Here is a 22,614-nt window from a genome sequence, read left to right as displayed (position 1 = left end):
AATCAATAAATGTAATCCAGCATATAAACACAACCAAAGACAAAAACCACATGATTATCTCAATAGATGGAGAAAAGGCCTTTGACAAAATTCAACAACCCTTCATGCTAAAAACTCTCAATAAATTCAGTATTGATGGAACATATCTCAAAATAATAAGAGCTATTTATGACAAACCCACAGCCAATATCATACTGAATGGGCAAAAACTGGAAGCATTCCCTCTGAAAACTGGCACAAGACAGAGATGCCCTCTCTCACCACTCCTATTCAACATAGTATTGGAAGTTCTGGCCAGGGCAATCAGGCAAGAGAAAGAAATAAAGGGTATTCAGCTAGGAAAGAAGAAGTCAAATTGTCCCTGTTTGCAGATGACATGATTGTATATTTAGAAAACCCCATTGTCTCAGCCCAAAATCTCCTTAAGCTGATAAGAAACTTCAGCAAAGTCTCAGGATACAAAATCAATGTGCAAAAATCACAAGCATTCTTATACACCACTAACAGATAAACAGAGACCCAAATCATGAATGAACTCCCATTCACAATAGCTTCAAAGAGAATACAACGCCTAGGAATCCAACTTACAAGGGATGTAAAGGACCTCTTCAAGGAGAACTACAAACCACTGCTCAGTGAAATAAAAGAGGACATAAACAAATGGAAGAACATACCATGCTCATGGATAGGAAGAATCAATATTGTGAAAATGACCATACTGCCCAAGGTAATTTATAGATTCAATGCCATCCCCATTAAGCTACCAATGACTTTCTTCACAGAATTGGAAAAAACTGCTTTAAAGTTCATATGGAACCGAAAAAGACCCCACATTGCCGAGACAATTGTAAGCTAAAAGAACAAAGCTGGAGGCATCATGCTACCTGACTTCAAAGTATACTACAAGGCTACAGTAACCAAAACAGCATGGTACTGGTACCAAAACCGATATATAGACCAATGGAACAGAACAGAGCCCTCAGAAATAATACCACACATCTACAGCCATCTGATCTGTGACAAACCTGAGAAAAACAAGAAATGGGGAAAGGATTCCCTATTTAATAAATGACACTGGGAAAATTGGCTAGCCATAAGTGGAAAGCTGAAACTGGATCCTTTCCTTACTCCTTATACGAAAATTAATTCAAGATGGATTAGAGACTTAAATTTAGACCTAAAACCATAAAAACCCTAGAAGAAAACCTAGGTAATACCATTCAGGACATAGACATGGGCAAGGACTTAATGTCTAAAACACCAAAAGCAATGGCAACAAAAGCCAAAATTGACAAATGGGATCTAACTAAACTAAAGAGTTTCTGCACAGCAAAAGAAACTACCATCAGAGTGAACAGGCAACCTACAGAATGGGAGAAAATTTTTGCAATCTACTCATCTGACAAAGGGCTAATATCCAGAACCTACAAAGAACTCAAACAAATTTACAAGAAAAAAACAAAACAAAACAAAACAAATGACTCCATCAAAAAGTGGGTGAAAGATATGAACAGACACTTCTCAAAAGAAGACATTTATGCAGCCAACAGACACATAAAGAAATGCTCATCATCACTTGTCGTCAGAGAAATGCAAATCAAAACCACGATGAGATACCATCTCACACCACTTAGAATGGCAATCATTAAAAAGTCAGGAAACAACAGGTGCTGGAGAGGATGTGGAGAAATAGGAACACTTTTACACTGTTGGTGGGACTGTAAACTAGTTCAACCATTGTGGAAAACAGTGTGGCGATTCCTCAAGGATCTAGAACTAGAAATACCATTTGACCCAGCCATCCCATTACTGGGGATATACCCAGAGGATTATAAATCATGCTGCTATAAAGACACATGCACATGTATGTTTATTGCAGCATTATTCACAATAGCAAAGACTTGGAATCAACCCAGATGTCCATCAGTGACAGACTGGATTAAGAAAATGTGGCACATATACACCATGGAATACTATGCAGCCATAAAAAAGGATGAGTTTGTGTCCTTCGTAGAGACATGGATGCAGCTGGAAACCATCATTCTCAGCAAACTATCACAAGAACAGAAAACCAAACACCACAGTTCTCACTCATAAGTGGGAATTGAACAATGAGATCACTTGGACACAGGAAGGGGAACATCACACACTGGGGCCTATTGTAGGGAGGGGACGGAGGGAGGGATAACATTAGGAGATATACCTAATGTAAATGATGCGTTAATGGGTACAGCACACCAACATGGCACATGTATACATATGTAACAAACCTGCACGTTGTGCACATGTACCCTAGAACTTAAAGTATAATAATAAAAAAAAATTTTTTTTTTTTTTTGAGACGGAGTCTTGCTCTGCCGCCCAGGCTGGAGTGCAGTGGCCGGATCTCAGCTCACTGCAAGCTCCGCCTCCCGGGTTCACGCCATTCTCCTGCCTCAGCCTCCCGAGTAGCTGGGACTACAGGCGCCCACAACCGCGCCCGGCTAATTTTTTGTATTTTTAGTAGAGACGGGGTTTCACCGTGGTCTCGATCTCCTGACCTTGTGATCCGCCCGCCTCGGCCTCCCAAAGTGCTGGGATTACAGGCGTGAGCCACCGCGCCCGGCTATAAAAAAAAATTAAAAAAAAAAGAAAAATAAATGAGGATATTCCAGTTGCAGTTGCCACATGGTAAAAGTGTTGGGAAGTAGAAGTGAAAGTCACTGAAATGTGTTTCAGTGAGTAGGATGGTATTTGCTGTATGGGGAATTAAGTAAATGAATTTTCTTAGGTTGAAACAGCAACAACAAAAAAGCCATACGATTATAGGTGCATGACAATCTTACATTTAATTAATATTAATACTTTAAAAATTCATTGTATAATAATTCCCTAAAGTATTCTTATATTCCAAGACCATCAAATTTGCTTAGTTACCAAGTTCCTTTAAAAAAAAAAAAAAGTTTCTCTGCATATAAAATAATACATGTAAATTAAGGAAAGATTGGAAAATAAAATGATAACCAATAAAGTTCCACATTTTGTTGCATATAATTCCAGTGATTATATACATTATTTATATATATATATACACACACTATACTTAGTTTTAACCTGTTTTATTGCTTTATATTAATTTTTGCTGAATATTCTATACTATTATTTTTAAAGATTCTACAATATTCCAGCTCATTTAACCAGTTTCCCACTGTGAAACACCAATTGGTTGTTTCTAGCTTTTCATCCATGTAGCAAAGTTAAATTAAAAATCCTTGTTGTGGTCAGGGGCAACGGCTCACGTCTATAATCCTAGCACTTTAGGAGGCTAAGGCAGGTGGATTGCTTAAGTCCAGGAGTTTGAGACCAGTCTGGGCAACTTGGAAAAACCCTGTCTCTACCAAAAATAAAAAAATTAACTGGGCATGGTGGCGCATGCCTATAGTCTCAGCTATAGTCCCAGCTTCCCTGGGAGACTGAGGTGGGAGGATCACCTGAGCCCAGGGAGGTCAAGACTGCGTGAGCTGGGATTGCACCATTGCACTCCAGCCTATGAGACAGACTGAGACTCCATCTCAAAAAAAAAAAAAAAAAAAAAATCCTCATTGAGAGGGGGCTTGAAGATCCCTGACTAGAGGCACCCAGCACTAGCCTCTTTACACAGAAGGATTAAAACAGTGAGTAAATAACAACATGTAAAATAACAGCTTCTAAAAGGGAATTCAGCAGGGAAGTGACAGGGAACCTCTGAGGCATGAAAGAAGAAGAAAGGAAAGCAGCTGGCCAAGCTGGATCAGCTCAGAGCTGGGAGGAAGTCCTCATTGCAGGAGGAGTAGGGGAAAGTAAGGGAGAGAATGCCAACAGTCCAGATTCCCACAATGGACTCCTGGAATCCTAGCCAGCCACAAGAGAGTCCCTTGGCCCTCACAGGCCCTGAGACTTGTATAGGGAGCTGCCTGGAGTTCACAGAATGGCATTGCTCCACAGAGGGAATTTGTGCTGGGTCCCACAAACCTGAGACCCAAGCAGCTGCAGCATGGTACTATATTGAGAGCCCAGCCCCCACTAGACTACATCCTACCCTGGAACTCCACAGCCTCTGCATCTCCACATCCCTAAAACCCTGCTTACATACTCATGCCCACCCAGAGGGCTTCAGTGTCATTATGCTGGATGGATCCAGCAGTGCAGCCAGGTCCCCAGGACTGTTGTTCACAGTGTCTTACACCCTGGGAAGTGAGCAGTGCACACACTAGAGAGAGTGTCCCCAGAATAAAAGGAGCTGAACCATGTATTCCCCAGATCATGAAAGCCATCTGCTTAGGGCTACTGCCACTGACAGCAACCCTACCTCTTTCAGGGCTGGGGCACCACACACCTGCATGTACCTTCAAGGACCCTGAGGACTGGTCCACTCACATACTGTTTTGGGGCCTGAGGACAGGCCAACTCCACCGGTTGCCAACAGTGCCTGAGTGCACCATCTACAGGCCTGTGTATTGAACTGCCCTGCCTACTGCAACTGGTGGTGATGTGTGCCATCCAGGGGCCAGAGGGCAGGTCTGCCCAGCTGACCACCACCACCACTGGTGCCCAAGAATGTTATCTAAGGATCTGGAGATTGACCCACCCTGTCTGTCACTGCTGTCCATGCATGCTGTCTGGAGGCCTGGAGATAGGCCTACCTTGCCCACCACTACTGGCATACATGTGTGCCATTCAGAGGTGTAAGACAAGCACATTTCATCTTCTGCCAGTGTCCACATATGCCTCCCAGGGACCCAGGGACTAGCCCACCCAGCCTGCCACTACCATAGCCACTGGCAGTCACCCACATGTGCCACCCAGGGCCCTGGAGACTAGCTCACCTGGTCTGCTGTTGCCACTGCTGGTGCCATGTGCATTGCTTGGGGTCCCAAAGATTGGTCTACCATCATTGCCACCAGTGACCCCGCACACACCATGTGAGGGCCCAAGGACCTGCCCACCTGGTCCATTGCTGTCACTGCTAGCACCCAAGCAAGCCAGCTGGAGGCCCAAACACTGGCCCACTCAAGGGCCCATGGACTGGCACATCCAGCCCACTACCACCAACACTGGTGCTTAAGGACCAGCCCACCTGGCATTTCCATCCCTAGCAAAGCCTCACCACAGCCTTCATTAACAACTGAAACATAAGCCACTGAGAAAATCATAGACATTACTGACACTGATTACAGCCATAGAAACTATACTACTGTGCCCATCTAGAATCAACACCAAAGCATGATACCCAGCCAACAATATGGATACCTTTAAAGGAAAAATTTTTTTTCCCTACAAAAGGCAATCCACAAAATTGGAAGAAGTGACTGTTACTCCAGATGTATAGATATCAACGTGGGCATGAGAAACATAAAAAAAGCAAGAAACATGACATCTCCAAAAGAAAACAGTAATTATTCAGTAATAGTTACCAATGAAAAATCTATGAAATGCCTAAAAAAATTAAAATAATGATATTAAAGAAACTCAGTGAGGCTGGACACGGTGGCTCATGCCTATAATCCCAGCACTTTGGGAGGCTAAGGCAGGTGGATCACGAGGTCAGGAGATCAAGACTATCCTGGCTAACACGGTGAAACCCTGTCTCTACTAAAAATACAAAAATTAGCCAGGCGTGGTGGCACGTGCCTGTAATCCCAGCTACTCAGGAGGCTGAGGCAGGAGAATCGCTTGAATCCGGGAGGTGGAGGTTGCAGTGAGCTGAGATCACACTACTGCACTCCGGCCTGGGCAACAGAGCAAGACTCCATCTCAAAAACAAACCAAAAAATAAGATGAACAATACAAAGGAATCAGAATAACAGTTAATGACCTGAATGAGGAATTCAATAAAGAGATATCATAAAAAGGAACCAAACAGAAATCCTGGAATTCAATGAGTAAAATTGAAAATACAATCAAGGGCTTCAACAATAGATCAAGTCAAGCAGAAAAAATAATTTCCAAACTTGAAGACAGGTCCTTTGAAATAACCCAGTCACACGAAAAAAATAAATAAATAAAAATAAAAAAGAATGATAAAAGTCTATATAACATATGGGACTCCATAAAGTGACCAAATATTGGAATTCTGGGAATTCTAAGAGGAGAACACATGGAAAGAGGCATAGAAAACTTATTTAATAAAATAATATCTGAAAAATTCCTAAGGCTTGAAAGACATGTAGACAACTACATACAAAAAGATCAAAGATCCCTGAATAGACTGAACCCAAAAAGGTCTTCTCCAAGGCAGGTTATAGTCAAACTGTCAAAAGTTAAAGACAAAGAATTCTAAGAACAGCAAAAGAAAAGCATCGAGTCACATAAAAGGGAATCACCATCAAACTGACAGGGAATTTTTCTGTGCAGAAATTCAGGAGAGAATGGGATGAGAAATTCAAAGTGCTGAAAGGGAAAAGAAAATCCAAAACTGTCAGCCAAGTCTACCATACCCAGCAAAGCTATCCTTAAAAATGTAGAATAAAGAAAGTGTTTCCCAGACAAGCAAAAACTGAGGAAACTCATCAGTCCTACAAGAAATGCTTAAGGGAATCCTACATCTGAAAATAAAAGGACACTATCTACCATCATGAAAACACAGAGAAGTATAAAACTCACTGGTAGAATGGATAGACAAATGAGAAGGGAGTCGAAGTTACCACTACCAAAAAAAAAAAAAAATTGTAAAGGTAAAGAATAAAAGAGAAAGGAACAAGGAATATACAAAACAATCAGGACACAATAAACAAAATGGCAGGAATAAGTCCTCATCTATCAATAATAACCTTGAATGTACATAGTTTATATAATTATATAATGATGAAGGGATAAATTCAGCAAAATGATATAACAATTGCAAATATATATGCACCCAACACTGGAGCACCCTGATGTATAAAGCCAATATCATTAGAGCTAAAGAGCGAGATCTCAATAAAATAATAGTTTGGGGCTTCAGCATCTCACTTTCATCACTGGACAGATCATCTAGACAGAAAATCAATAAACATTGGACTTAATCTGCACTACAGACCAAATGGACCTAACACAACATTTACAGAACATCTCATCCAACAGCTGCAGAACACACGTCCTTCTCATCAGCATCTGGAACGTATGGTCTCCAGGATAGACCATATGTTAGGCCACAAAACAAATCTCAACACATTTTTAAAAGTCAAAATATCAAGTATCTTTTCAGACCACAATGCAATAAAACTAGAAATCAATAACAAGGGGAATTTTGAAAACTAAAAATACATGGAAATTAAACATGCTCCTGGATGACCACTGGGCCAGTGAAGAAATTAAGAAGAAAAAAGACTTATTGAAATAAATGAAAATAGAAACACAACTGGCCAAATCCTATGGGACACAGCAAAAACAGTATTAAGAGGCAAGTTTGTAGCACTAAATGCCTACATAACTGGAAAGATTTTAAATAAACAAACTAGTGATGCACCTCAAGGATAGAAAAATCAAGAACAAACCAAATCTCAAATTAATATAAATGATAAAGATCCAAGCAGAACTAAATGAAATAAAGACTGAAAAAATCACAGGGATCAATGAAACAAAAAGTTTTTAAAGATTAACAAAATTAATAAACCACTAGCTAGGCTAACCAAGAGCAAGAGAAGATCCAGATAAATACAATCAGAAACTAAGAAGAAAACATTACAACTGATACTAAAGAAATACAAAGGATCATTAGAGACTACTATGAACAATTATATGCTAATGAAGTAGAAAGCCTAGAAACAGATAAATTTCTGGACACATACATCCTATCAAGATTGAAACAGACAACCTAAACAGACCAACAATGAGTAACAAGATTAAATCAGTAAGAAAAAGTCTCCCAACAAAGAACAGCCTATGAGAAAATGGCTTTACTGCTGAATTCTACCAAATTCGTAAATAAGAACTAATACCAATTCTTCTAAAGTTATTCCAAAAATCTGAAGGAGAGAATTCTTCCTAAGTCATTTTACAAGACTAGCATTACCCTGATACCAAAATCAGACAAGGACACAGCAACAACAAAACTACAGGCCAATATCCCACATAAACATAGATACAAAAATTCTCAACAAAATACTAGCAAACCAAATCCAACAACACGTCAAAAAGAGAATATATCATAGTTAAGTGGGATTTATCCCAGGGATGCAGACACGGCTTAGTGTACACAAATCAATAAATGTGATATATTACATCAAGAGAATGAAGGGCAAAAATCATATGATCATCTCAACAGATGCAGAAAATGCATTGATAAAATTCAACATCACTTCATGATTAAAAACTCTCAACCAATTAGGCATAGAAAGAACATAATTTAACATAATAAAGGCCATATATGACAAATCCACAGGTAACCTTATACTGAATGGGGAAAAACTGAAAGCCTTTCTTTTAAGAACTGACACAAGAAAAGTGCTGGTGGAAGGGCTGAGGCAAGGCCCACTTGTCTGACATAATGTAAGAGTGTTGGAGCATGTCCTGGGTCCAAGGTCTAAAACCCCTCATGGCCTATGGAACACCAAACTCTGTGCCAAAGCGTGGAAGGGTGCCCTGCCGCACTACAATCTAAGCCCAGGGCATAAAACCCCTTGTGGCTTGGAGAGAACCCAGGGCTCAGGGCCCCTCCTAGCCTCTGGAATGTGTCCAGACTCACTGGCCCCTTGTTCCTTGCTCTCCCAAGATTGTAAATTCATTGTATCTTGAATTAGAAGGACCTCTTCTCCCTTATCTCAAGTAGCAGAGCATATGCTAAACTGTCATATCTACATTTAATGCACTGCTATCTTTCTACCCCCACGTCTTCACGTCCTCACCTGTCTACCCCCACGTCCGCACATCCTCACCACCTGCTTCTTTGTTTGATTACCAATAAACAGTGTGGGCTCCTAGAGCTCGGGGCCTTCACGGCCTCCATACTGGTGTTGGTGCCCTGGACCCACCCTATGTATTCTTAACTTGTCTTGTGTCATTCCTTTGACTCTGCCAGACTTTGTAGCCCCCAAGACCTGGTGTTGGGTCTGAGCACCCCAATAAAAAAAGATGTCCACATTCACCACTCCTACTCAACCTAGTACTGAAAGTACTAGGTAGAGTAGCTAGACAAAAGAAAGAAAAGTCATCCAAATTGGAAAAGAGGAAGTCAAATTGCACCTCTCTGCAGACATCATGATTTTATATCTAGAAAAGCCTAAAGACTCCACCAGAAAACTTGTAGAACTGATAAATGAATTTAGCAAAATTGCAGGATATAAAAATTAACATACAAATGTTAGTTGCATTTCAACACATCAACAATGAACTAGCTGAAAAATAAATCAAGAACAAAATCCCATTTATGACAACTACAACATAAAATGTAAACATAAAATACCTAGGAATAAATTTAGCCAAGGAGTTGAAAGACCTCTACAAGGAAAACTATGAAACGCTGATGAAAAACAATTGAAGAGGGCAAACAAATATAGACATCACTTGCTCATAAATTGGAAAAATTAATATTATTAGAATGACCATACCACCCAAAGCAAACTACAAATTCAATGCAAACCCTAAACCAATTACATTCTTCAAATAAATAGAAAAAAAATCCTAAAATCCATATAGAACCACAAAAAACTCAAATAGCCAAGGCAATACTAAGCAAAAAGAACAAAGCTGGAAGGCATCACACTACTTGACTTGAAAATATACTATAAAGCTATAGTAACCAAAACAGCATGGTACTGGTATAAAAGCAGACACATAGGCCAATGCAACAGAACAGAGAATCCCCAAATGAACCCATATATTTACAGACAACTGATTTTCAACAAAGATGACAAGAACATACATTGGGAAAGAACAACCTCTTCAAGAAATGATGCTAGGAAAACTGGATATTCTTATGCAAAAGAATGAAACTAGACTCCTATCTCTTGCCATATACAAAAATCAACTCAAAATGGATTAAGGACTTAAACATAAGACCCCAAACTATAAATCTACTAAAATAAATCACAGTGGAAATGCTTCAGGGCTTTAGTCTAGGCAAATATTTTATAGCCAACACTTCCAAAGCACAGACAACAAAACCAAAAACAGACAAATGAAACTACATTAAACTCAAAGCTTCTGCACAGCAAAAAATTCAACCAACAGAGCAAAGGGACAACCTGTAGAATGGAAGAAAATATTTGCAAACTATTTGTCCAACAAAGGATTAGCATCCAGAATATACAAGGAACTCATATAAGAGCAAAAGAAAAACCACAAAACAATAATCCTATTAAAAAGTAGACAAAGTATCTGAGTAGACATGTCTCAAAAGAAGACGTACAAATGAGCAATAGGTATATGAAACAATGCTCAACAACATTCATTATCAGGGAAATGCAAATCAAAACCATGATGTGGTATCATCTCACCTCAGAATGGCTATTAAAAAAAAATAAATGCTGGTGAGGATGCAGACCAAAGGGAACTCTTATACACTGTTGGTGGGAATATTAATTAGTACAGTCATTATGGACAATAGAATGGAGGTTTCTTAGAAAACTAAAAACAGAACTACCATATGATCCAGCAATCCCACTACTGTGCATTTATCGAAAGGAAAATAAATCAGTATATCAAAGGGATATCTGCACCCTATGTTTATTGCAGTACTATTCACAATAGTGAAGATATGGAATCAACAAGTGTTCTTGAATGGATAAATAAAGAAAATGTGATATATATACATAATAGAATACTATTCAGCCATAAAAAGAGTGAAATTCTGACATTTGCAGCAATGTGAATAGAACTGGAGGTCATCATGTTAAGTGAAGTAACCCAGGCAGTGAAAGACAAATATTGCATGTTCTCATTCATACATGGGAGCTCAAAAGGCTGATCTCATAGACGTAGAGAGTAGAGTGATAGTTACCAGAGGTTGGGAAGTGGTGAGGCAATGAAGAGAGGTTGGTCAGTGGCTACACACAGATAGAAGGCTTAAGTTCTAGTGTGTGATAGCACAATAGGGTGACTATAGTTAGCAATAACTTATTGTATATAGTCATGCACCACATAATAACTTTTCTGTGAATGATGGACCACATACGTGATGGTCCCATAAGATTATGCTGGACCTGAAAAATACCTGTCTAGCGACATCTTGATGATACCAAGTTTGTGTAGGCCTAGGCTAATGTATGTGTTTGTGACTCAGTTTTTTAAAAAAAAGTTTTAAAGGATTTTTTTTATAAAGCTAAAAATAGGAAATAGTTTACAGAATAAGAATATATTTGTACAGTTATACCATGTGTTTGTGTTTTAAACTAAGTGTTATTACAGAGTCAAAAAGTTAAAATGAGTTAAAAGTTAAAAAATTAAAAGTTTTTAAGTTTATAAACTAAGTTTAGTTTATAGTAAGATCAATTTATTATTGAAGAATTATAAAGTAAATTTAGTGTAGCCTAAGTGTACAGGGTTTATAAAAGTTTACAGTAGTATACAGTAATGTTCTAGGCCTTCACATTCACTCACCACTCACTCACTGACCCACACACAGCAACTTCCAGGCCTGCCAGTTCCATTCATGGTTAGTACCCTATATAGGTGTACCATTTTTAAATATTTTATACTGTACTTTAACTGTACCTTTTTAATGTTTATATACACAAATACCACTGTGTTACAATTGCCTGCAGCATTCAGTACAGTAACATGCTGTACAGGTTTGTAGTCTAGGAACAATAATATCATATAGCTTAGCTCAGGTGTACGGTAGACTATTTCGTCTAGGTTTGTGTAAGTACATCCTATCATGTTTGCACATCAAAATATATGTATCAATGATGCATTTCTCAGAAAACATCATGTCATTAAGTAACACCTGACTATATTTCAAAATAACTAGAAAATTCAAAATGTTCCTAATACGAAGAAATAATGTGTTTGAAGTGAATATCCTCAATACCCTGATTTGATCATTACATATTGTATGCATCAAAATATCACATGTACCTCATAAATACATATAATTATGTATCAATAAAAATTAATCTAAACAAATCCTTGTTGATAAGTCTGTATGTATATCCAAGACTGTATATCCTTATGTATATATCTCCTTAAAATACATTTCCAGAAATGAATATGCTACATTAGCCAGTGTAAATATTTCTAAGTCCTATGTTGCATATAGTCAAACTGCCTCCAGAAATATTGTACCAATAAATATGGGATTCATAACAGTATATTAATATACTCAAACCCCACAACTGAGTAGCATTTGTTTTTAATACTCTGTGAATTTGTTAAAACAAAAAGTGTATCTAATAGTTGTTCTAAACCACAATTTTCTGAAAACAAATTAGGCCAAATATTTTTTCACGTTTTATTGGTCACGTTGTATTTCTTCAGTATCAGATCCTTAACTTCTTCCTTTTGAGTTTTATTTCATTACATCTCTTTTCTATCATATATATCACAGAAAAGTTCTTTTTTCAAACTGTCATTTGATTTTTCAGTTGGGTTTTTTTTTTGAGACGGAGTCTCCCTCTGTCGCCCAGGCAGGAGGGCAGTGGCGCGATCTCTGCTCACTGCAAGCTCCACCTCCTGGGTTCACGCCATTGTCCTGCCTCAGCCTCTGGAGTAGCTGGGACTACAGGCGCCCGCCACCACGCCCCGTAATTTTCTGTATTTTTAGTAGAGACGGGGTTTCACCGTGTTAGCCAGGACGGTCTCCATTTCTTGACCTCGTGATCCGCCCGCCTCGGCTTCCCAAAGTGCTGGGATTACAGACGTGAGCCACTGCGCCCGGCGTGATTTTTCAGATTTTAAGGTATTTGGAAACATAAATTTTAGTGTCTTTTGGTAGAGATAGCTATCAATTATTTTTTGTGAATATTTCAGAAAGCTCCCACAATCCCGAGTGTTTAAGTATTTGTGTATATATATTTACTTCTCTTATAATTTCAATTTTATATTTAATGTTTAACCATCTTGGAACTGTATTTTCTATAACAACTAGCTACTTTTTTGAAAACTTACTGAATTATCGAACCACTCCTCATTTAGAATTTCATATGCTAAATTTTTTCATGTACTGAAAAAATTACAGTGTTTTCTCTTGTGCTTTATTGATCTATCAATTGTTTTGCAGTTCCCCTGCCATGCTAACTCAGAATTATCACATTTTGGAAATATTTTGCCCACTCATCTCCCTTTTTTTCTTTCATACTAAAATTAGAATCATCTTAAATTCAACTTACAAATACGGTTTTAACTGACAATTTTATTCACTCATCCCATAAAGGTACATAATTCCTCATGTAAGAATCAGCTTTTTCTCATAAAAATTTCTAAATCATTTTTGTTGTCTTGTATATTTGTTATTAAACTCATTCCTATATTTCATATTTCTACAGCTATTGTGAATACTTTTTCTATTATGCTTTCAAATTAATTATTAGTACTTATGTGTATGTAGTACTACCAATTTTATACATATTCATTTTGTAACTGTTCACAAAATCATATGAATGTGCCATGCATTATTCCAGTGAGAAAGTCTATGAAAGTAATAGGTTCTCAGACAGACATATACATTCACAAAAGCTTAAACACTGCTGCTTTAAGTGTAAGTTTTCTCAATGACTGTCTAGCAGGTTCACCATTATTTATCCTTATGTGTAAGCAGTTGTCCTGGACACCAAAACCAACTCCAAACTCAGTAAGTCTGCACTAAGTCTCCAAAGCCACACACTGGATAAGTTCCATAACAAGTGGCTTTTTCCTGTCCCTAGATCAGTTTTAAATTACAGTCTTCTGAGGTAAATCTTCATATTTTCAGGCCATTGTCTCTGTAACCATAGGAAAAAGACAACAGACTTTTCTAGACATATTAGATCTCAGAATTTACTCTCATTTACATGGCCTTTACGTATTTAGGTGTGGAAATAACAAATGCACTTTCCAATTTCATCCTTTCTAGATACCTGATTAAGTCATGTTTTCTAGCCCCTTCTCAGCTGGAACATGATGATTGCCATGTTCAACTTAGTAGGATTTATATTGCAAGATTGGGCTTGAATGAAATCCAGGTAACTTAGCCTTTATCTATCAACAATCTGATTCTTTTTTTCTCAGTTTTTATCTAACACCATATTCTTAATCAAGAAAAGATCTCAAACCCCTAATGTAATAATTCATAGAACTTATACCACTTTCTCTCTTAGTTTTCTTCAATATTTGTGACATGTATTTTAGAAAAGTAATACAAGGGTAATAAACAGCTACATGACATGTGCTTTATATCTTTATTGACTCCTTAATAGCTACTACAAGCTCACTTGTGAGTCATACCTGATGTACATTAAATAAGTCACAATTCTGAACCACATTTATAGAAACTTGAATTCCTAGTAAATATAATAATTGAGGATCTTAAAGCTCAACAAATCAGGCCTTCCAATTTTTCAGATGAGGAAATTAAGGCCTGAAGATATGAAGTGACTTACCCCGAAGTAAAAGATCTAGTTAGTAATAGAGCTGAGATTGAGATCCATGACTTCTAAAACCCAGAAACATGCTCTCTCCACTAAACCATGTGATCATTCTAAGCAGTCAACAGTTTTTATGATCCTCCTTCTGTTTCCCTGGGAAGGGTCTCCATATTAACCAAATTCTTAAGGCATTCAGAGAATTTCTCTCCAGCGTGAAGTTTTTATTGTTGTAAAAAAGAAGAGTTTTGTCTAACGGTTTCCCCACACTCAGTATGTATATTTGATTTCTCTTCATTATGAATTTTTTGGTGTTTTGTAAGATATGTGCTCTGGCTAAAGGCTTTCCCACATTCATTACATTCATAGGGTTTCTCTTCAGTATGCATTTTCTGATGTTTTTTAAGGTCTGTCCTCTGCCTAAAGGCTTTGCCACATTTACTGCATTCATAAGGTTTTTCTACAGTATGAATGACCTGATGTTGAATAAGACCAGAGCAGTAACTGAATGCCTTTCTACATTCATTACATTTATAGGATTTTTCACTAGTATGAGTTTTCTGGTGATTTTTGAGGTGTGTACTCTGACTGAATGCTTTTCCACATTCAGTACATTTATAGGTATTTTCTCCAGTGTGATTTATCTGATGTTGAACAAGTGCTAACCAATCACTGAAGGCTTTTCCACAGTCAGTGCATTTATAGGGCTTCTTTCTGGTATGATTTCTCTTATGTTGAATTAGGGGTGAACAGAAACTGAAAGGTTTCCCACAGTCATTACATTCACAGGGCTTCTCTCCAGTGTGAGTTCTCTGAATATGTCCTGAGCGGTCACTAAAAGCTTTTCCACATTCATTGCATTTGTAGGGTTTTTCTCCAGTATGAACCCTCGTATGCTGTGTAAGGAATGAACTCTGGCTGAAAGTTTTCTCACATTCATTGCATTTATATGGTTTCTCTCTTGTATGACTTCTCCGATGTTGAGTAAGGTATGTGCTTCTGCTAAAGGCTTTTCCACATTGCTTACATTCATAAGGCTTTTCTCCTGTATGTGTTCTTTGATGTCGAATAACAGCTGAATAGTTACCAAAGGCTTTCTCACATTCATTACAGTCATAGGGCTTTTCTCCAGTGTGAGTTCTATGATGCTGAATAAGGGCTGAATAATCACTAAAGGCATTCCCACATTCATTGCATTGGCATGGTTTCTCTCCAGTGTGCATTCTCTGATGTTGAAAGAGGTCCGAACAGTAACTGAAAGCTTTCCCACAGTCATGACATTCATAGGGTTTCTCTGCAGTATGGACAATATGATGTTGAATAAGAGCTGAGTGATCATGGAAGGCTTTCTCACATTCATTACATTCATAGGGTTTTTCTCCTGTATGCATTCTTTGATGCTGAGTAAGATGTGCACTCTGACTAAAGGACCTACCACATTCATTGCATTCATAAGGTTTCTCTCCAGTATGGATTCTCTGATGTAGAGTAAGATGTGTGTTCTGATTAAAAGCTTTGCCACATTCAAGACATTTACAGGGCTTCTCACTGGTGTGAATTCTTTGATGCTGAGTAAGGTGTGTACTACTACTGAATGTCTTGCCACATTCAGTACACTCATAAGGTCTCTCTCCACTGTGAATTTTCTGATGTTGAATTAAGAACTGAGCAATAAATGAAGGCCTTCCCACACTTCCTGCATTTGTAGGGCTTTTCTCCTATATGAGTTTTCTGAAGATTTCTTAAGTGGGAACTCTGATTAAATCCCTTTCCACATTCAGTAGATTTATAGGGTCTCTCTCTCCACAATGAGTTCTTTGATGCTGAACAAGACACGGCCTCTGAAGGTTCTCCCACATTCACTATATTTACAAGGGTTTTTTTCCATCATACTTTCTTTGTATAATTAAATCTGAGTTTTGTTTGTGTGTCTTTCAACACGTACCATATTTATGACAATTCTATAGGATCTCTCTGCTCTGTAACAAGTATTGATCTTACAGTAAAAATTCTCACAAATTCATTAGATTCTACATCTCTTTCTCTGGTAGGAATTTTTGTGCAGGTAGCTATCTCCTACCCTAGATTATTCCCCTTGTTTAGCTGCTGATTCTTAAACTGGCCTCTAGATTTCCAGATTTCTTCTGGTATAGACTTTCTCTTTGCAAGTTCTTCCATCTCTAATCCTTGAGATTAATCTTCTTTTGAAATGTCCTGCTGCTCTACTCTTGATGTCTTGGCCCCAGGTTCAAGCTTCCCATCTAAAAGACATAAAAATATGACTCTACTATGTGCCAAATGTTGGGAGAAAAGAAGCTGCTATATTAGGAATGGAATAATGAAATTGCAGATACTGAGAACATAAAATACTGGGACTATAAATACTGGGACTATAAGATAGTAATCAAGGGAGGAGTGAGAAGGAAATACTAGTGGTGTGAAAGTGTCTGATACAGGGAATGAAGCAAACATTCTGTCAGGTGAGAAGAATGATTAGGGAAAAAACTAAATGGTGAATATTAGAAAAGAGAAACAATTATCAGGGATTAAGAAATGAAAACTGTTATCAGAGAGAAATGGTCTTTCAGAAATTATCCTATGAGAAAACTACTTACTCAGCATTGAAACTATTATCTTAAAAAATACTAACAGCTTTTTATTTTCAATAAGCTTTTATATTAGATTTTTTAGTACTTGTACAAAGTAATACTTTTAGCTAATTATTCTTCGTCAAGTAAATGCTAATGTTATTGCTTTATACTTGGTATAAAAAGAGCGTAAACTCTAGGTTTAAGGACAAAGGAAAGGATGAAAAGGGGGAAATTTACTCTTTTGAAATGAAAAAATAATTATTAGGTCTTTCTAATGACAAATCTACATTATTTTTCACTTTCAGTCATGGATAAAGAGGCAAGTAACATAAAGCATAGGGAAAAAAGGATAACTCTTCTTTTTATACATCAGCATATTAAAAAGTGGTCCTTCAGTCTGGATTCATACTTCAGAGAGAGTTAATATACTAATATGATGACTGAAAATTGTTTGTAAGGTCATGATTTATAATGGGTTCCATTGCAGGATTGACTGAGAAGGGACCTGGCTGATTTATTAGAGGATGCCCAAATAGTGGCACCTACAGTTCTTTTATCTTAGGTTGGTTAATTTCCCCAGAATGGATCACTTTAACCTTCTACCTGAAACGGGGTAGGATATAGAAATCAAGTAGAAGGAAAAATTGAGGTGAGAGTCTCTCCATTCAATATGTAGATTTTTACTAAACCACCTGTTTTCAATGTGTCCCCTAGATTCTGGCATATATTACACATAAAAATTAATGATTTTATTAGCTGCACTCCTAATATCCAACACTCATTTCTCGTTTTAACTCTAATTTATTTATTATCATAAAAAGAAATAAAAAAGCAAAAACAAAAATAATAACAACAAACAATACTTTATTATTGCTTCTCCTGTGCAAAAAGCCCTTTCTTCCTTCTTTAGCCCATCTAATTCTTTACACTACTTTGGAGTGTCACTCAAATGACACTAGTTCCACAACATTCCTTACTCTCCAGTTTCCCTGATTTCCTACAACTTACTATTTTAACTTGTAATTTTAGCACTTAATAGCAGTGCTGCACATTGTTTATCTATTTTCTCCTGTCTGCACATGTTGTCTTCAGAGTTATTTCACGTCTTAGAAAAAAGGGAAAGAACTTTGATGAAGTTTTTGGTTTATAGCTAATATTAATTGAGTTTATGCTAGGCTGACTCACAATATCAACATATCAAATCTTTAAAGAAAACCACACCAAGCAGAGGAAATAGCAAGTGTGAAGTCACCATCATGACAGGGGGAATGGGGAGGAAGAGAGATTGAAAGAAGGCCACTGTGAATAGAGCAAAGAAGGTATACATGAAGAATGGGGGAAGAACTGAGACTGAAAATTAGAGTCCAGTCACATGAGGCTCACAGGCCGTGCAAAAAGTGTGGCATCTTTATCCTGACAGCATTAGGAAGCCATTTAAGAGTCGTAAGCAAAAAGGTGACAAATTCAAATTTGAGAGCTGCAAAAGACACTTTCGGCAGTAGGTGGAATAAGTAGAAGTAGAACGACCAAAATGGACATGAAAAAATATTTGTGTGGAATCTAGCCAAGAAATGATGAGGACACGGATTAAAAATAAAGTGAGTAAAGACAGAAAGAAGTGATAGATTTGAAATATATTTAGGAAATAAATTTGACAAGGTTTGATGGCAAACTGAAAACGCAGATGAAGAGAAAGGGATTATAAAGGTGAATTTCTGGATTCTGGCTAGAGTGGCTAAATGGATGGAGTGCCACTGTGGATTTTGTCTGATTAATGCAGAAATAATTAAGAAAGTTCTGGATGAAGGGAAATCATACCAGATAGAAATTCTGATTCCCAAAAAGAAATACAGAGCATTTAGAAATAATTGGGCAAATTAAAATTTGTTTTTAAAAGTTTGCTTTTATCTCTTTTTTTTCTCTCTTTTTCTCTTTTGAGACAGGGTTTTCTCTGTCATCCTGGCTGGAGTGCAGTGGCACAATCTTGGCTCACTGCAACCTCTGACCCTGGGTTCAAGTGATCCTCCCACCTCAGCCACCCAAGTAGCTGGGAACACAGGCATGCACCACTAGGCCTAGGTATTTTTTTTTTAAGTTTTAGTAGAGACAGGGTTTCATCATGTTGGCTAGGCTGGTCTTGAATTCCTGAATTCAAGCCATCCACCTGCCTTGGTCTCCCAAAGTCCTGGGATTACAGACGTGAGCCACCACACCTGGCTGCTTTTGTCTTTATTTCTTTATAATATATATAACTACTTAAAGAAAAAAAAATAACATTTTCTTGAACAACTTATAACATATGTAGATGTAACACAAAGAACAACAAGCAGAACAAAAAGAACAAGGCGTCATAATTGAACACATATCGTTGTACGGCTTCCACGTTTTTTGTGAAGTGACACATTAAATGTAGAAAGATTGTGAAGAAGTAACGATATATATTGTAATCCCTAGAGCAACTACTAAAAACATAGTTTAAAAGTCTGTAAGAAAATTCAAGATTTTTAAGAGAAAACCTTAAAATTCAGCCAGATGAAGATTAAAATTAATATAGCAAATTAAGTTTTCCACAGAAGTGTTAGGGACTGCCAAGATTATCGAGGGGGCATTGTGAAGTTAGAGATCAAAACTTTTAATTGTTTTAAATCATTCAATACTTATTCAACATAAGTTTAATGAGTACTATATGCTAAATACTCTAGGCACAGGTGATTTAACGTGAAAGAGACTAAAAAACAAAACAAAACAGAAAGAAAAGAAAAATTCTGCCTACATAGAGCATACTCCATAGTAAGAAAGACAAACAATAGACTTGCTACATAAATACATTGTATATTATGTATTAGTCTGTTGCTGCATTGCTATAAAGAACTACCCGAGACCAGGTAATGTATAAAGAAAATAAGTTTAATTGACTCACCATTTCACAGGCTGCACAGGAAGCACACCTGGGGAGGCCTCAGGAAACTTACAATCATGATGGCAGGTGAAGGGGAAGCAGGCGCGCCTTACATGGCTGGAAAAGGAGGAAAAGAGAGAGAGAGGGGAGGTGCCACACACTTTTAAACAACCAGATCTCGTGATAACCCACTTACTATCAGAAGAACAGCAAGGGGGATGTCTGCCCCCATGATCCAGCACCTCCCATCAGGCCTCTCCTCCAACACTGGGGATTATAATTCAACATGAAAGTTGGCGGGGCGGGAACTCTACCCTCCCAGGAACAGCTGCAGCTGCCCAGCTGTGGCTGCGGACCTGGGCATCCCTGTGCTCTTGTGGGTCCTGGAAGCCCTGTCCCCGACAAGCTCCAAAGTGCCTGCTCCTGCTGCTTAGCATCTCCCTGGTCGTGGCATCCACTCTGATTTTACAGCAAAGTTGAGGCTGAGCCTGGACGCAGTCACAACCTGACCAGGTGTGCACATGCTCAGAGCAGCGCTGACATGCCAGCCCCTGCCACCTTGCCCCCCTCCAGACTTTGAGCACTGAAAAGCATGGGAAGGAGGCTGAAGCCGGGTTGACAGTGGCTCAGTGTGGGCCTTCAGGCCCAGCATGAACAGCCTGGGCACCATGGAGGACATGATTGGTGGTGGCAGGAGGCAGACAGGCTCCTGGGTGGAAAGGGGTGGGTCCCCAGTGAAGCCCCACTTTCAAGTCAGGGATGGCCTAAAGCATGGGGGCTGGGCTGTCAGTTCTGGGTGCAGTCCACAGCCTGGCAGGGAGTGAGAACTTTTGGTGCTTTTTCCACCCACCTGTGATCACCCATGGACCAACTGGCATGCACTTCCTCCCTTCTGAGCTCATATAAACCTCAGACTCAGTCAGATTCAAACAGACATTGGGAGGACCTGCCTGCGGAAAAGAGTTACCCACTGCAGGTCTCCTCTCTGCTGACAGCTGGACACTCATTGAGACAACCTGTCTGCGGAAAGAAGCCACCCACTTTGGGTCTCCTGAGAGCTGTTCTGTCACTCAATGAAGCTCCTCTCCCACTTCTTCACCCTCCAGTTGTCCAGATACCTTATTCTTCCTGAATACGGACCAAGCATGGGCCAAAAACTTGGGACCTGCCAAATGGAAGGACTGAAAAAGCTGTAACACAAACAGGGTTGAAACATGCCTCCCTGCTTGCCATGTTGTGGGCAATGAGAAGAAGAGCTGCAGACCTTAAGTGAGCCTAAATCTAGAGGCTCCCTGAGCCAGCACTATGACACCCTCTTTGAGGCTCTGTGGCTCCTGGCATCTCCAAGCTTCCAGAAGTCATTGCGTTCCCCTTGTCCAGACATGGGTGCCCACAGTGGAGGTACTTCCACTGCATGCGGTACATCTGTTCCAGCTGCAGCCTTGCACGGAGCTGCCTGCCCCACCGCAGCAGCCAGCGTGTGTGGTCGTGCTCACTGGCCAGACCCCGTGCTCACTTGCCCACATACCCCTGGTTGTGTGGCTCACCCTTGGCAGGTGTGGGATCTGAGACAGTAGTGTGAGCTGAGCACAGCCTGCCAGGCTGAGTAGGTGGAACAAGCCCAGTGGTAAGACCAATACTCACTCAGGCAGAAGGAGCTGCCGGCCACAGAGGTTTCTGGCTGGCAAAGCAACATCCCAAGGATCCCATGACATTTTCAACTTGCCTTATATGCCTTAACATAATCTATTTACAATGCTAACTCACCCCAATTAGTTTCCCACCCATGTCCTCTCCACAGCACGCTGGTGGCTCTTCCAAAGTACCTTATTCCTCTTAGATATTCTAGATTCTCTTAACTGGAGTTACTTTCAATTCCTTTCTCTTTCATCCCCTAAATCTAAACTAAAACATTACTGTTCCTTGCCAAAACAAGCTGTGTCATGGCATTTTTTTTTTCCAAAAGTTTCTAATAATTCACAATCAACTCTATGACAAAGTCAAACCCTTAGTCCTATTTAGCACAGCAAATTTCACCCTTAACATTTTTAACATAAGGCTACTACCCATTGCCCCATAGAAAACACAGTCTCTTCTACCTCTGAGCCTTGTCTTATATTTTCTCCCCTTAAAATCCCTCAGTTCTCCTTTGAGCAAATTGCAACTATATTTCAGTGCACACCAAAATCCCACCCCTTCATAAAATCCTCCAAATCACACTCTCCTTCTCTGAATTCCTACGGGATGTTTTCTCTTTACCACTTAAAATGGATGTGTGTGTTTCCTTGAATTCTTCCTTAACTCCTTGGTTAGACAAGGCTGCTGAAGAACTGAATACCACAGGCAATGCCTAATTGAGAACCTACCTGCTATGCTAGTTACCAAATGCTAGTTACTAAATACTATGCTAGTTACCAGAAACAAACAAACAAACAAAAACCAAAACATTATGGGAAGGCAGGTGGCAATAGACAACCAATCTTTTAAAATTCATGATCAAAGAGAATAGGCCTTGCTTCCTAGAAAATAAAATATCTGGCATTCAAGTCACTGAATTGAAGTTTTTTGGGCCCCAAACCACCAGAATGAAAGTAGAAAATGTAAGATACTTCAGGAAATGAAAATATAA

At 38.8% G+C, this 22,614-nt stretch overlaps 1 protein-coding gene across 1 annotated transcript; it reads right to left on the bottom strand.

The window, feature by feature from the left end:
- Positions 1-14,316: 14,316 nt before the first annotated feature.
- Positions 14,317-20,422, bottom strand: LOC105491660 (zinc finger protein 184-like). Its single transcript, XM_071096131.1, has 2 exons — positions 20,300-20,422; positions 14,317-16,213 (listed from the first exon to the last, which is right to left on the bottom strand). The coding sequence occupies exons 1-2, from the start codon at positions 20,420-20,422 to the stop codon at positions 14,720-14,722; spliced, it is 1,617 nt and encodes a 538-aa protein (XP_070952232.1). The 3' UTR covers positions 14,317-14,719.
- Between the last annotated feature and the right edge of the window lie 2,192 nt (positions 20,423-22,614).

The sequence above is a fragment of the Macaca nemestrina genome, chromosome 5, assembly GCF_043159975.1.
Source record: "Macaca nemestrina isolate mMacNem1 chromosome 5, mMacNem.hap1, whole genome shotgun sequence".
Classification (NCBI taxonomy): Eukaryota; Metazoa; Chordata; class Mammalia; order Primates; family Cercopithecidae; genus Macaca; species Macaca nemestrina.
The sequence above is the reverse complement of the archived record's forward strand: the minus strand, read 5'-3'. Positions and strand labels throughout refer to the sequence as shown.